The sequence below is a fragment of the Chinchilla lanigera genome, unplaced genomic scaffold (genome assembly GCF_000276665.1).
Source record: "Chinchilla lanigera isolate Chin_1 unplaced genomic scaffold, ChiLan1.0 scaffold00004, whole genome shotgun sequence".
NCBI classification, from domain to species: Eukaryota; Metazoa; Chordata; class Mammalia; order Rodentia; family Chinchillidae; genus Chinchilla; species Chinchilla lanigera.
Genome location: NW_004955405.1, coordinates 42,066,985 through 42,083,300, shown reverse-complemented (window position 1 = coordinate 42,083,300; position 16,316 = coordinate 42,066,985). Strand labels below are relative to the sequence as shown.

At 61.3% G+C, this 16,316-nt stretch overlaps 1 protein-coding gene across 1 annotated transcript in view; it reads left to right on the top strand.

Moving 5' to 3' along the window:
* Window positions 1-16,316, top strand: part of Large (like-glycosyltransferase) — a gene marked incomplete in the record, with an annotated part of 333,637 nt that overhangs the window by 141,766 nt on the left and 175,555 nt on the right. The window contains 2 exon segments of the mRNA XM_005374653.2: window positions 4,806-5,107; window positions 10,223-10,305. Coding sequence (XP_005374710.2) covers window positions 4,806-5,107; window positions 10,223-10,305 — 385 coding nt within the window.

Genomic DNA, 16,316 nt, shown 5'->3' with positions numbered 1-16,316 from the left:
AGACAGGAATTCAGAGGAGAACTTGGGAGATCTGGGGGAGGTGGAAGCTTTGAAATCGCTGGACCGGAAGTTTCAGGAGAGACGCTGGTTAGGCCGCACTTGCACCAGAACCTGTGATGAGTACAGCAAATTGGTGCTCAGAATGTCTTCATTTTCTCATTTAATGAAGCCTTTTAGATAAGGTTCTTGAGGATAATTTCGCAGAGGAAAACATTCAGTACTCCTTCCCTACTGCCGCGCAAGTCTCGCTCCGTTCCCTGGCCTGGCGCTGGCGTTGGCGAATTCTTTTCAGAAGCTTGTGAGGAGCTCTTCTCACTGCTCTGTCCTTGCCAGATCTCCAAGGCCCTTGCTGGAGCTCAGCTATGCTTTGGACGCCAGATAACTTGCAGAAAGCCACTTCGGGGGACTCTGGGTAAAACATTTCCTGCGCACTTGTCACGAGTGAGCAGTCCTTGCCTGGCACAGACACTGCTTCCTTTTCCATAGGGAATCCAACGCCACACTCTGGAACTTGGGAAGATGCCTCAGCCTGGACCGTGTGGCTTACAAATGGCCTGGACTGTAAGAGCTGGTGACAGGTTGACCTATCTGCTCCCAGGAAGTCCTAGGGTTACAGTAGGAAAAAAATTAAATTTGCAACTTATGATCAAACTGAATTTTCTTTTCTTTGTTTCTTTCTTTTTTATTTTGAGGCAGGGTCTTGCTTTGTAGTTCAGGCTGGCCTTGAACTCACTATGTAGCCCAAGCTGGTGTCAAATTCATGTTGATCCTCCTGCCGCAGCCTCCCGAGTGCTGGGATAACAGGCATGCGTCACCAGCTTCCAAACTGGATTTTCTAAGCCTTTCTAAAATGAGTAGCTGTAATATTTAATTGATTTTAAAATTACAAATACCTTTGAAGGAGGGTTATGTTAGTTGGAGAATGGCATTGTGTTAAAAAAATGACAGAAAACTTCATGGACACAGCCTCTCTAAGAGGAGAACTTGGAAGCTTCCCCGGGATGCAAGACCCAGGGCAGGTCCAGAGGAGGCCCTGGGTGGGGACACTGTGTGCTCTTGGTCTAGGGTAGTTGGTGGGGCTCTGCTTTCGAGAGAAATTCTCAGGAAGGAGGGCGGAGTGGAAACCACACAGTGCCAGCCTTGGAAGAGCTTCAATCCCAGGGTCAGGAAGGCCTCAGCAGCAAGGACCAGGCAATGTGCAGGCTGCCGAGTCTCAGCCCGGCCCTGCAGAGAACACCACGGCCGGGCGGCTGCCCTGGAACGTGGCTGCTGTGACCCCACCTGCGGATTCAGGGCTCCTCCACGGGGTGGGGCCTGGGCTTCTCAGCTGCACTGAAGATCTCCCGAGTGAGTGCGTGGCAGCAGGGAGGGACAGCCCCTGGCCTCGGGACCCGCAGGCCCAAGGTCAGACTGGGTGCTTTGGAGAGGGGTGTTATGTCACGTGTCTGTCTGTCCCTCCGTCCGTCGGGCATGAGTTGCCGTAGCACACTTTACCACGTGCCTGGCCCCAGCAGGGACTTGAGCTTGGGCGGAGGGGCAGGCGAGGTTGACCGAGATGGTGACCTGGAGCTGGGGCAATGCTATGCCACGTGCTCAGGCCCCATGTGGTGGGGTGCTGGGGTGGGGGGCATTGCCAGGCACGTGTGTGTGAGGCTGGCAGGGGCACAGGGACTCTAGGACAAGGGCCACGCAAACAGTGTTCAGACCCGGCCACTGTGCTGTCACGTTCCGGCTGTGTGGTGGGCAGGAGCGCAGGCCGCGTGGCCTCACAGCCAACCCCGCAGAGGAGGCACAGTGCTGCCGGTGCAGGCAGGTTTGGCCCCGTTTTCAGCTTGGCTTGGGAGTGGAGTGTTTGAGATAAAACGAGAAGAGCGTGTACTTGGAGTACCAGGAGGAGGACTTGGCAGGCCGGCGCAGCAGATTGCACTGAGGGAGGGTGTGCCACATGAAGGTTAGTGCTGCAGGGTCCTCACCACAGAGGACAGACAGCTCCTGAGGGGGCCGTGAGCCACACAGGGTCTTGGTTTCCTCCAGGAGAGAGCCCTGGAGGCCACAGCAGACCCATCAACCTGCCCCTAGCTCTCCAGGGGCCTTCAGCTCTGTCCCCTGCAGTGTGAGGCCAACCCTCACTGGTGCCATACGTCAGTGCAACCAGGTGCTCAGGTGAGTGGGGTGCACCCCGCGCGATCCCTGACCTCACACCATACGCTGTGCAGCCTGGTTTGCCATTGACCTTCCTTGCTCTGAACCTTAGCTGTTTGGCTTCTCAGTCCAGAACGTTCATTCAAGTGCGTTCAGAGGTTCACATTCAATGATAAACCCATGTTTGTGGAGAAGTTCCGCAGGGAGGAGAGGGAGGCTGCCAGTAGGGCCTCAGACTAACCACCCCTTGTTGGGCAGCTTCAGCTCAAAGTGGGGTGAACAGTAGAACCACACAGAGGCCTGCGGCGCGGAGGCGCACCGTGTGTGTTAACAGACTGACACACCATGCATGTTAATAGACTGAGTCCTGCCAGTCTAAGGAACAGAGGTGGGGCAGGGGAAAGCACAGGTGGGTTGACCTGTCCCTTTCCCACCCCAGGCATGGAGGAGACGGGCTCAGCTTAGAGACCCACAGTCACCATAGCCACATTTCCTTGGCTGTGGAGTTAGGCACATCCTGGAGATTCATTCTCAGTGAAAAACCGGAATACAAACTGGCTTGCTCTCATTCCGAAGGCCTCAGTCCCACTGCGCTCCTGGAGTTTCTTTCCTTGGGTGTCTCTCCCTCTTCACCACTCAGACATTTAATATTATACTGGGCGTCTTTTAAGTTACTGCTAGCCCATGATGCATTAGATTTACGTTTCCGTGCCTTCCGTATGCGAGGCCTCACTGGTCTCCACCGGTGCTGGCTATGCTCAAGAAGGGGAAGAGGCGGGGGCGGGCGGGGCCGTCCCCCCAGGTCTGGCCACAGCGCACTGCGGTCCCTGTCCTGTGTCAGCCGGTTCCCCAGAGGTGGGGAACCAGTGAGGGTGTCTTGGTCACTTCCCGACACCCTCAGCGTAAGGACAGGGAGGTTGATTCTATTCACACTCTTAGTCCGTGGTCTGTGGGCTCCGTGGCAGGCAGCAGGGCAGAGGAGAGGCTGCTGGGCTGTGGTGGGCGGGGAGAAGCCTCGAGGAAGGGACACTTGTCCAGGCCACACCCCAATGCACACACCTCTGCTTCGGACCCGGCTCCACCTCCAACACCAAGCCGGATACGGCACCCTGTCCACTTCCACAAGCCGGCCTTTGGCACCTGAGGCTTTGGGGGACGCCCAGACGAGAGCGAAGCCGGGTGTGTGCACAGGGCTAGCGTGCGCGAGGGCCTGGGTGATGGAGCAGGCCGTGGGCCCTGTACACTCAGCAGAGCGGGTCAGCGCCCTGGGCCCCCGCAGAGCCGGGTGTGAGCCCCGCCTGGTCCCGAGGCCTGAGCAGGAGGAGAGGCGCCCCCAGTTCCCGTGCAGGTGCCCGCAGCTGCAGAACAGGCCGAGTAGGTGTTGCGGCCGGGGCCCTCCTTGGGAGGGAGAGCAGCCGGTTCCTCTTCAAAGGCCAGCAGCAGGGGCCCGCCACTGGCCAGCACTGCGTTCTCTCTGAGGCCCGTACCCGTGGGGGCTCCTGCTCCGCGCACTGTGCTGCTGTGCTTTCTCACCCCAAACCTGCAGACACCCGCGGAGCTGCCTCTGCTGCCACAGGCCCGGGCACTGGGAGTCCCTGCGCCTCGGGCAGGTTGGCTCCGGCACGTGGTCGGCAGGCTGTGTGCTGAGCGGGTGCAGACCCCACTGCTACATTCAGGGGCAGTGCCAGGTGGGCCGAGCGCCAGGCAGCCCCCTGTGTCAGCCCGGGTTCCCCGCAGCGTGGACCGGGCACGCCCGTTCTGCAGCACACGCTGTGAGAGCCGGTGCTGTGGACACAGCTGCTCACCAGGCCGCGAATCTGGTGTGGACCTGCACGAGGGCTGCTGGGCGTGAGCAGACCCTGGGGGGCCCTGCTCCTCCCTGTCCCCGCTCCGTCCCCTCAGCCCTGGGGACCAGACAGGCCTCAGCTGGAGGCCAGGGTCCAGCAAGATCCAGTCCAGGATCAGAAGCCCAGGTCTGCGTGGGTCTGCGTGGGTCTCTGGCATGAGGTGTGCGAGCCTCGGGGTCCTTTGGCCCTGACGTCCCCGTGCGGTGTTGGGGACCACAGCCGGGCCACCTGCAGCGAGGCCCCGGAAGGCTAGCGTCGAGAGGACAAGAAGGTGCAGGGCGCGTGCAAAGTGAGGCACCTGAAAACGACTTCCCAGCAGTGCCAGCTCGCCAGGGCGGCCCTTCGCTGGCGCGGTCCTTCCCCCGCGCAGTCCAGCACTGGCTCCGGGCACTGCCGAGGCTGTCCATTACTTTCTGTGACTTCTCCGGTGACGAATCGGAGCCTCACGGTGTGGAAACACTGCGGTCGTTGGCCAGAGTCTAGTGACAGCCCTTCAGGGTTGGAAGGGGGAGGAAGGACACAGGATGGTGACGGGCTCCCTTACATAAGTGCACAGTAGAGAGAGGGGTTTTGAAGGATGCATAGGGGTTCACACAGAACATGCACAATAAACTCAGTCATTCTTATGTTTTCTTTTGTTGCTCTTCTCCCTCTTCGGCTCTCATATACCCTTCTTCCCTCCCCCTCCCGAGGCTCCTCCTCCCTCCCTCCCTATTCAGAACGCTGACCATGCACCGGAACCTGCAGCATGGTGTGACCAGCGCCAGTCAGCAGCAGTGTGCTTTGGCACCTAACTCTCCGCTTCTCTCTCCACAGATGGGAAGCCCGTGTCCCTGTCCCCGCTGGAGTCCCAGGCCCACAGCCCGCGGTCCCCGGCCTCCAGCCCCCGGGAGCGTGAAGGTCTGGAGGCCCGGGTGCGTGAGGTGGAGGAGGAGAACCGGGCCCTGCGCCGCCAGCTCAGCCTGGCCCGGGGCCGCCCGCCCGCCCCACGCCGCGGCAACCACTCAGGCACCTACTCAGTGGAGGAGGGCACGGGCGACAGCGAGAGCCTGCGTGCCGGCATCGTGGCGGGCAACAGCTCCGAGTGTGGGCAGCAGCCAGCCGTGGAGAAGTGTGAGGTAAGGATGCTCGGTCGGCAGGCCGCCTGGGCGCTGGCCGTGGCAGGCCCGGCTCTCGGCGCGCATGTGCGGCAGTCTGCACGTCCCTAGTTGGAGTCGGCACCTCCTGCCTTCGCTGCTGTGCTGGAGACCCACGTCCTGCCGAGGAAGCTCTGGGGGCCGCTCTGAACGGCCTGAGGGTGGCGCTGAGCAGCCTGGGCCGGACATAGGCTCCCGCCCAGGAGCAGTGCTGGGACCTGGCAGGAGGGTCAGCAAGGTCCCCTGCCCTTGCCTGAGCTGGGGGAGGCGAAGGCGGGTGTCCAGGGAGTACATGGCAGGCAGGAGGGAACTCACTCAACAAAGGAGTGCTGCGCCCGGGCGGAGGTCTCACGCTGCTCCAGAGCGCCCCTTTCCCCGGCCCTGCCCTCTGCGGTGGGGGAGGGGTAACAGATGGGAGACGCCAGTGTTGGGGGCCGTGCCTGCTGCAGGGTTTTGTTTTTTAGTACTGAGCGTTGAGCACATTGAGCTACATTCCAAGCCCTTTTTAAAATTTTTTTGAGACAGTCTCCCTAAGTTGCCCAGGCTAGGCTTGAACTTTTAATCGTGCCTCAGCCTCCAGAGTGCTGGGATTTCAGGTGTGCTCGCCACGCCAGCCTGAGGCACCGTGTGCTGGGCCACTGCTCCCTCCACGCACACCCGTGGCCACTGGTTGTGCGGCAGCCCTGGAGGGGGCCCTGCAGTCCTGTCACACCCCGTGCATCTGGCTGGCCGGGGAAGGCCCAGGTGGAAGCGCTGACCACGCCGAGTGTGGAAGGTTGGGTCTCCGGGCGCCTCTGCCGTCACATGGCTGCCCCGTGTCGTTTCCAGGGACCCCGCTGGCAGCGCAGTGGCCCAGGGTGGGGGGTGTGCCCGTGCACTTGGGTGATGGTGACGTGGCCTGCCATAGGGGGTAGGAAACAAAGGTCAGGGCGCCGGTGCAGGGCAGGCGCCAAGCCGTGCTGTGGAACTCCCGCACTGCCCCTGCCCTCCCTGGGCTCCCGGCGGCCGAGTCTGTCTGGGAAGGCACCGTGCCGGGCCTTGGCAGCGCTCTGCGGGCAGAAGTCCCGCGGCCTCGAAGCGGGAGCCTGGGTCTCACCGGCCGGCTCTTGGTTTATGATTCTGGGCTTTGAGCGCACAAGGTTTGCACACAGGTTATAGCCAGACGCGTGGCTCCCGCTTTCCTCCCTGCCGGGTGGGGGAAACCCAGGTCCAGCCCCTGGGGTCCCCGTCCCGTGTCGGGGCTGGAGAGACCTCTTGGGCGGCTGCTCTCAGGGCTGCATCTCACGGCGTCCCCAGGCTCCAGACGAGCAGGCCATGGGAGACTTGCTCCCCACTTCTGTGTCCAGGGTCAGGGCTGTGGCAGGTGGCCGTCCGCGGGGTGTCTCTGGTCAGGGGGGCCACAGAGCCAGAACGATGGCACGCGCATTACAGCCGCAGGCTGCTGGGGACAGGCCGCCTCCCTGAGACTGTGCCCGCCGTCCCTCACTGTGGGACCTGCCAACCGCACGGGCAGCGCCGGGAGCAGGCCGCCCTCGCCCTCACCTCCCTGCGGGGACCTGGGAAGCAGGTTTCACTCACGGAAGCGAGTTCCGCATGACGTCTCCGATGCTGCTGCTTGGTCACCGGGAATGCTCCCTGTCCGGCCGAGGCGTCTGAGCTGCTCATGCTCAGGGTCACCGCGTATCCAGGCCGCCTGCCCGTGGGAGCCACCCAGCCTCCCCGGGTGCGGTGTGGAAGACTAGGGGACTCCAAGGCCCAGGCCCGGCCAGCCCGAGTGAGGAGGGTGTGGTGCAGGCCTGGCTTCTTTTGCTTCTGTGCTTCTGGAATGGCGGAGTAGCCTGGCAGGAGTTGAGGCCGAGACTTCATGGCTGCTTCCTGCACAGCATTCCCCGTGTTCTGACCTGCACTGAGCACAGTCTTTCACCCGCTTATTTTCCTTCTCTTTTTCTGCGCTTCTCGTGCCCTGTGGCACTGTCTGGCGGAGCCCTGCTGTGAGGAGCCCGGCTCCCTGGTGTGTGTGTGTACATGCTGACTCGACTCACTGGCCCCAGGACATTGGCGCTGACCGCTGCCTATCCATGGCGCACCCCCTGCTCCTGTGCAGTGAAGTCTGAGCACAGAGCGCTGGAGTCACAGAGCGAGAACACATTTTGCCTGCTCTGCTCGGGCGCGGTGTCCGGCTGCTGCGGTGTGGGCCGCTGGCCCAGGGCACACTGCCCTCTGTGGCAGCCTTGAAGCCTGTCTGAGTCGGAACACGTGTTTCTGAACACATAATGGCCTCCGGGTGACGGGAAGACGGGCCTCGCCCGTCCCTGCTCCCTCTCCCCGTGTCCGGCCACGTGGCCGTCCAGCACCAGCCTCGTCCTCCTGGCGAGTTTCCGTCGTCGTCTGGGTGGTGGCTCCACGGTGCCGTCTGGCTCTGTGTGCCGGGAACCCTCAGCCGGGACCCCGTGGGTTTCCCTGCCTGCGGTGTGAACGCAGATGTGCTCCTTCCTCTCCCCTGTCCAGCCCTGCCACAGAGGGATGTTTTCAGGACTGCAGCGGGATGCCTGACCAGGCCTCCGCGGCCACACGGCCTTGGGCCGGTCCCCTTCCCCCGGGGACACTGCGTCCTCCCTAAATGAGGGGGACAGCCAGCTCTTTTCGGAGAGTGCTGCCCCGGGAGTGTCAGGTGTGCTTGTCACTGACGTTCTCTGCCCTGTGCTGCCCAGGAGAGCAGTCTGACTTCATGGCTTCCAGCTGGAGCGATGGTGCCGGTACCCATCTTCCAGGCTCTTCCAGCAGCGCTCGCCCCTTCCCTGCACCCGCCCCGCCCAGCCCCTCGTCCCTGCCTGTTGTCAGGGGAATCAGGGCGCCTGCAGGAGCGAGGCCCGCCCCACCCCAACAAGTGCACGGTGGATGGGGCTCTGATTTCCGCTTTTCCTAGGTAATGGGCTCTGCGGCTCCGGCTCCAGATGATGAATTTACTCATGGCGGCAGGTGTATGGATGGAACTGGAGCGCGTGGAGAGTTATGTGAAACGTTTGAGGATGTGCGCGCCCGTGCTTACATTAGTGGGCCCATTTTAGAAAGCCCCTGAGCCCTGAAGCCAAGACAGAGCTGCTTTCTCGGAGGCCACGTGTTTAAATACTTGTGATTCAGAGAGCCTGGTTCTGCCTGTTTCCCGCCCTGCCCTCCCTGGCCGTCCCCGGGGAAGGCACACGCCTGCTCACTCCCTTCTGATGGAGGTGGCGGTCGCTTGCCCGACTCCTCCTGGAGACGTGGCCCAGAGACGACACCTTTGTTTCCTCTCACAGGTGAGGCCCAGATACGTGTGAGCCTGCGGGACCTGCGGACCCGACTCCAAGCCGTTTCCTTGCCCTTTTTCCTGAACAGCCCCCTGGCGGGTGTGCCGAGCCCTGGGCGGGGGAAGTTCCTTCCTGGGGCTGCCTTGTGCCCCAGAGTCTACCCTCCACAGCACCCAGCAGAACCCGGTCACCAGCGGCAACACAGCCCCGACCTGGCCAGCGTCCCGCGGGCGGCTCAGGCCGGAGGGCGAGCGCAGTGGCCCTGCTGAGACCAGCGCCGGCCAGCAGGGGGCTCAAGGGCTCACTGGTGGGCCATGGTGCTGGCACAGGGCGACGGACCCCAAGGTCGCGGTTCCACCCCAGGGCTCAGTCCCAATGGCCCACGTTTCCTGCTGGGCCACAGGGAGAGGACCTGCACCTGACTCTCTCGGGGCTGGGCGCCTCCAGTCTCTCCATCCATGGAAAGCGCTGAGCACAGCACCCAGGGTGCTGCCCTTCCCGGTTCTGTCCTGCCCAGTGTCTCCACCCGCTGTCCTCCCAGCTGCTGTGGTCCGAGTGGAGGCACAGCCTGCTTTGGGATGGGTGTGGATGGAGCCTAAGAGGGGTGCCCTGGTGAGCAGCAGGGAGGGGAGCCGCCTGGAAACCCTAGCTCGGCCAGCTGTGGCTTCAGGACTCTGAGGCCCTGGGTGAAGCTGATCTCCAGCACCTGCCTGGTGTGGGGTGTCCAGTGCCCACCTGGTGTGGGGTGGCTGTGGGGCAGGAGGGATGCTGGGACCAGAGGTCAGGAGAGTGGACCGGGGCTGTATCCTGGGACATATCTTGTATCCCACAGTCAGGAGCAGGTGGGATAGGAGGTCTGGCGCCTGAGGTCACTGTCAGCCAAGCCTGCAGAGCAGTAATCGGGTCAGAAGTGCGTTCTGCAGTGGCTGACAGGGTAGAGGGAGGTGGGAAGCCACGCTCAGGAGCGACCCTAGGACCGAGTGCCAGAGGGAGCAGCCAGGTCAGCGTGGCCGGTGACCACGAGGGACAGAAATGCAGTGCTCCCTGACAGAGGGATGGACTGCCGGGCCGGGAGGCATCCTGTCTGGATCCCAGGGCGGCACTGGCCAGCTTTGGTACTCTAGGGCACAGGCGCTGCATGGGACGTTCCTCGTGGCCAAGGGTCGCCAGCCACAGCGCCAGCCCCGCCTGGGAGCCCTGAGGTGGTGCAGAGACCAGGCCCCGATCTGGGACGCTGTGCTTCTGCAGCGGTTTCCGCTGTGGCTGGCGTGGCCCTGACGTGGGTCCCTCCCTCCGCCCACCACCCTGCGGGCCACATCCTCACCTGCAGTGAGTCCCCCACCTGTGGCTTTCCCTGCCTCGCTGGTATGAAACAGGCCAGGGTTCAGGCTGCAGGACGGCGTCCCCAGGGGCCCCCTGTGGGCCCAGCCCCGGCGACACCTCCCGAGAGCACTTCAGACCAAGCCGGGGCAGCCGGTCGTCCTTCTAGGGTGAATTTCCTCCCCTCTCTCCCCGTTGTCCGTCTCCGCTGGGGGCGGGGGACTCGCTCTTTGCCTGTTGGAAACAATCACCGTTTCCCCTGTCCCCACCATGTAATTGAAAAGAGCCTCAATGGCTTCCAAATGATGACAGCTCCATAAACCGATTAAGAAGGCTTTAATAAAACTGTCTCGAGTTCTCCACAGCGGCAGGCACTGCCCTTCGTGCTCTCGTGATGCCAGAGAGGCACGGGCGTGGTTTTTCTTCCGGAGGGTCTGTGCCCGGGAAGGCCTCCTTCCATCTGTCTGACGCGGTGCCCCTCTCCTCACAGACGATCCACGTCGCCATTGTCTGCGCCGGGTACAACGCCAGCAGGGACGTGGTCACCTTGGTCAAATCCGTCCTCTTCCACAGGTAAGAGCAGCTTTGCGCACAGCGGGCGCGTGTCCTCGGGGAGGAAGGGGAAGGGTGAGGTCATGCGCCCCTCGCTGAGGCTCCAGGGAACTTGGCGTCTGGGTCCTGATCCCTGGGAACGATGGAGTTAATGGTGGTCAGCAGCAGTTCCCGGCCCCGCTACGCCAAGTTTGGGGGTGAGGCGCACAGACCCAAAGGGACCTTCGGGGATGCCAGGTTCGTGCCCCAGCTTCTCCATCAGCTCGCGGCCCCTTCTGGGTGTGCTGTGGGCTGGCAAGGCACTGCCTTCTGCTCCCTGGAGCTCATGTTTTGAAGCTGGAACCGACGGTGCCTCAGAACACGACTGAGGGGAGATGGGTAAGACTCTCGAAGGCGCAGTCCAGGGAGAGTGGGGCCACCGGGTGAGCTCTAATCCAGTATGACTGGTGTCTCACCAAGAGATCAGGACACAGCCATGCACGGGAGAGGACACCGTGAGCACATCTCAAGCCAAGCACAGAGCCCTGGACACGGCGGCGGGTCTGCTGGGTCTTGGCTGGTTGCTTTCTCTCTGCACTGTTCCCTGTGGCGCCTCTGGGCATTTCTGTGCACTGCAAAGCCCTGCCTTGTCCTGTCTGAAATGCACGGTACCCACAGTGCTGGCCCCTTGGGCACTGCCCCGCCTCTAGGTGAGACTCCCACCTTTCGTCCACGATCTCGCGGACTCTCCCTGGCCCTGCTCTTGTGGGTGGCGGTGCGATACTGTCAGGTCTGTGGGTCCAGCTGTGCTCCTGGGCTGCTCTGACTTCTCAAGGAGGACTTGGGTGAACCCGGGCCCGTCTGTGGGCAGCGGGCCAGCACTGTGCTGAGTGGCCAGGCCAGGACCAGAGGTTCTGTGTGGAGGGAGCCATCTGAGATCTCTCGGGCCACATGGACAGAGATCAGGGGAAGTGTCCATGTGGGTCCAGCTGTCAGAGGGTCGCCAGAGGTGGGGGCCCCATGCACACTGTGACCCAGCACCTCAGGAAGCTGGAGTCCCCGGGCCCCTCCCCTGGCCCCATCAGCACGTGTGGTTGCCGTAGCTGCCTCTCCACGCCCCCACTTTCCTCCCAGACCTCGTGGCCCAAGTCCTCTGTCCTCTCAGGCATCATCCCTCCTGCCTCTCCGTCCCACTCGTCAGAGCCGTGTTCGACCCTCTTCCCAGCAGTCTCTCAGCAGCCGGGTCTGAGCTCTCAGCGCCGCCCCTGTCATGGCGCGGGAGTCGATTCTTCGCCGTGGCTCCTGCGCTGTGGTCGCCATCCTTCTCTGCGTCTCCTGTCCTTGTGTTGACGTCACTCTGCGCCTGTCCACCCCGCTGGGGCCCCCCTCTCTGAGCTGTGTTGGACGGTTGGGTCTTGTCCTGCTGGCCCCTTGACCCACTTCCTCCTGCTCCGCACCCAAAACGACCCCATCCTCACCTGCCCGGACGTGGAGTTGGGGCCTCTGTCTGTTCTACATGACGAGCCTGTGGTGTAGGATGCAGGGGACACAGACTACCTTGTCCTTCTGTGTTCCTGGGGTCTTAGAACCCCCTGCCCTGAAATGCCCGATACATACTGATGTGCAGTAGTAATAAACTTATTGCAGGTGAACATGGGGCAGCTTGTCAAGGACTAGAAAGAAGAGTGGTTTGCTCGGTTGAGTAATCTCTGCCCCGCCCAGCCGGGGCTCAGTGTCCTGTCCTGCCTCAGTGCGGCTGAGTGACTATCCTGGTCACTTTTCTCTCGTTGCTGAGACAAAATACCCAGTGCACAAAATGAAGGAAGGAAAGGTTTATTTGTCTCACAGTCTATGGAGGTTTCAGTCCATACTCGGCTGGCTCCAAGGCAGAGTGGTACATGGTAGGGGGCAACAGTTCTTGGCAGCAGAAAAAGCAACAAGAGCAAAAGGGAGGAGGTGCGGCAGGCAGCCTCTTTCCCTCCCTTAGATTGTATGCAAACTGCCCGCCCCAGGGCGGGTGCAGCACTCACACCCATAATCCCAGCTTTGGACCATGAATCAATCATAAACTGCAGAAGCCCGCCCATGACTGCATGAGGCTGTGGGGGACATCCAGACACAAACTATAGTGGTGACACTGGCGCCCCACTCTCTTTGGTCTTTAGTCTGTAGCCCCTGTGCTGTTTATCTCTGGTTGTGCGTCGGGTCACTGCCAACCGTGCCTGGTCCACAGCAGTGAGCACTTCTGATCCCAGAGGCGTGGGACTCCAGCGGGGCCCACACGGGGCTGTGGTCCGCAGGCCAGAGAGCCAGAGGTGGGGTTCACCGCCCTCCCAGGTGGGGTAGACTTGGGAGGAGCTTAGAATCCAAATGCGAAAGGGCTTCCCCAGCGACAGTGCTGTGACGCCTCCTCCCGGCTGAGTTCCATGGCAACATGGACCCGCAGGGGCGGAAGTGGGAGACCACATGTCTGGCCCAGGACGCCCAAGAGGGGTGGGCCCTGAGTCCCAGGCTGGCGGCGACACGGCCTTTCCTTGTGGTGTCACTGCAGGCAGCGTCAGGGACCCCAGGGCTCCACGCTGTCACCTGCCCCTGCTGGAAGCCAGGTGCCCGGCAGCTCAGCACTGAGTTAAGGGGGCCCTTGGCTCACGCTCTCCACTGAAGAGCACCTGGGCCCCCGGCAGAAGCCGTGAAGCCCCTCTTTCCCGGAGGGTATCGCATGGTTGTGGATGTTCAGTGGTGCTGGATCTCAGTGATTCCTTTTAAAGTTGGGAAAACTTCCTGTGCTGCTGACAGTAAATTGTGTTCTGTTGCTTTAGCTACAAATCACATAACCCAGTGGCTGTTGGCACTGCAAGAATCCCAGTGAGGTTAAACTCTCAGCCCCACAGTGACATGGGACAGGAAGACGCTAAGTTATAGAATAACTGCTGGTGGCATGCCGTACTTTCGTGGAGACGGGGGATTTAGGGAGAAAGCCAGCTCCAAGTGTCGGTCACGACAATTCCGCACCCTGGTCAGCGACTCCCTGATCTTCGCAGACCAAGTGAAGCCCCCCTTCGCTGAGAGTGTAAGAAAAAGGGTGACCCTTTGAGTCAGTGCGCTAGTGCCCAGTCCAGACGGCAAGGCAAGGGGACGCTTGAAACTCTGCGCTCAGAAGGCACCGCTGTGAGGAGCCCACTGCCTCGAAGTGCGCGGCCGGTTCGCTGAGGTGTGACTGTGAAAGGCGTCCACAAAGCGCCTTCCCGATGTTTATGGTAATAGCAGCACGGGCTGCCGCGTTGGCCTCACTGTTAACTGCAGTGACTCCATTTATTTTCCCGAAAAGATTTCCAGCAAGTTCCCTTTAAGGCTTGCGTTGCTGTTACCTCCACTTGGTGTTCCTTCTGCAGCATCGCGGTGGTGGGGAAGGCCCTGCTCTCACGCTCACAGGAGAGTGCTGGGCACACTCGCACTCACTGAGCCTCGTGGAGAGAAAAAGAGTAGCCCGTGCCGGCACCTCAGCCCCATGTGACTGCTTTAGGGACTCTGTCCTAAATCGAGGGCCCAAACTATAGAGAAAGCCTTTCGGAACTGTCCTCTCTACTCATGAAAGTGGATGATACGTAAGAACAATGGGACAGCCTCTGACAGTAAGCCCTGCACTCCAGGCTGCAGAGATAAGTGGGCATGACAGCCGTGGTTTCAAGATCGAGTCGGGAAGGTAAAATACAGCCTGGAACGCGCAGCCCGCACGCAGGGGCTCACGCGGGCATTGACCCGGCACAGGGTCAGCAGGTCGGCGCAGGGAGGGGAAGGCTAGCCAGAAATACCTAGGAAAAGCAAGCCTGGCGAGCTGTGTTTGGGAGAATACAGGCAACTGCTTTTGTGTCCTCTGCTACAAGTAGTTTTGACCCTGTTACACAACCTCTGTGGCGAAGAAAGGCAGATGAGAAGATCTGTGCAGAGTGGAAGTGAGGAGCGTTCACTGCTTGGTAGTGTCATGTGTCCCCCGCTGCCTGGATGGAAGGAGACTCAGAGAAAAGGGGAGAGTGGCCACGCCTCCAGTCCCAGGTGCAGATCACTGGGAAACATGGCTGCTGTTCAGGGAAGCCCAGCGCTTGGCGAGCGGAGAAGTGTATTTATTTATAACCAGGTGTTTAGTATCTGTGTGCCAGGGTGACCCACAGTGACCGACCGTCTCACTCTGTATTCCTGTTGGCAGGAAGACCCGTCACTCACGTTCATTTGCCCATCGAGCAGGGTTTTTGTTTTTGACACGGAGAACTTCAGCCAATGAGCTCCTGGTTGTCTCACTGCTTAGTCTGCTTAACCCACAGGCGAGGCACGGTCCAGGCTGCATGGGTGAGAATAGAATCAGCCAAGACAGAGAGGAGGCTGGGCTCTGGCCCGACTCCTGCCCTGGGCCAGCTGGTGACCCACAGGACACTGTGCTCCATGGCACTGTGCCCTGTCCTGCTTGGGCCCTGTTCTGAGAGTGGGCAGACACTGCTCTAACTAACACGTGGCTCCTTCTGCAGCGGGCTCCGCTCCAGGGTCACGTGCTGGGTCCTCCTGTGCCTCCCAAGGTGGGCACTGCTGTCAGCCCCACTTTGCAGACATGCGGCTGTGGCCTGAGGTCACACAGACAGGATGGAAGGTTTGGAGGCAGACAGTCCAACTCCAGCATCTGCGGTCTTCCCCAGGCGGGAGCCACCAGTGTTGGTGTTTTAGTTTTAGTTGTCATCTTGGGTGACAGCGGAGCTGTTATTGTCATTTCCACCATCTCCGCAATCCTCTTCCTCCCTGAGCTGCTGCACGCAGCGTGCGCACAGGTATGAAAGGCTGAGTGTCAGCCCTGCAAGCAGGTGGGTGGTCCAGGTGCTTCCAGGTGCTTTGGTCACACCTGTTGTCAGGTGCAGAGCTTCACAGCTGCCTGGCTGTTGTGTTCCCACGTCTTTCAGCCTGCGACAGCGCACCCCTCGGCCCCACAGAGAGGGGATGTGAAGGTCCCAGAGATGAGCAGCGGCTGTGCCCCAGTGAGGAGGCACTGGCCTGGGGTTCCCTGCTTGGCTCTGCCAACCCCAGGGTCAGCATGGCTTTTGCTGTCCACGAGGCCCGTCGGTTTCTCAAGCAAGTTCCCCGTCCTCCCGTGGAGGCCTCTCCTCACACAGTACCAAGGCCACGTGACCTCCCTCAAGCAGAACATAACCCGAAGGCCTCAGCCCGGCTGCTGTGGTTTCCCGCAGTGAGTGCCATGGATGCTCTAAGTGTGGCCGACTCCCTGAGCACTCGGGCTGCTGGCGCTTTCTTTTCCTGCAATTGCCATTGCATCATATACTTAATTAGCAGTGATCTCAACAGAGACCCCAATGCTGCCCTTCCGATAGGAGCAGAGAGGGGCAGAGAGCAGCGGCTTGGTCTTCTTTGTCTCGTTGCAGCTCTGTATTTATTGCATCATGACCAGAAGAAGGGTGCAGTTAGGGAAATCAAGGCAGCATGGTGTCTGCAGCTATGCTGATGGGGAGCCCTGGTGCCCTCCTGGTGCAGGTGCACCTCCCCGGGGACATGCGTGCAGTCCACAGCGAGCTGGGGTGCTGTAACCCAGTCCCCCGGGAGGACCCAGGCCCAGGCTGCTGCCAAGAAGCCTGCCCCGTGGGGCCGCGGTGCTGCTGGCCCAGTGTGTCTGAGTGCTGGGCCTTGGTCACCGCCCCGGCCCAGCCTCGCCCCAGCTGCAGCTCTGTCTGCCTTCAAGCCCTCCTTGAACCGGAAGCGCTGATCCGGGCAGCCTCTCCCCCGGGCACTTACCTCCTTCCCTGTCCTGAAGCGTCGTCCCTGCTGGTCGTGCTGCTGCTTCTGCCCCTGCTCTCGTGTCTGAGCTCGTTTCTCCTGAAGTCCTCTCCCTGCAGCGTCCTGTGCTCCTCTGCTGCTGCTGTGGCCGCGGGATGTGCAGTGGGCCGTCCCAACGCAAACGTGCTGGCTCACGGTCCTGGCAGGTGGGCATGCGGATCGCAACGCCAGTGTCTGGCAGAGGGCGTTGTGTGTCGCTGTGGGACGAGCAGAGCTGGGAGAGC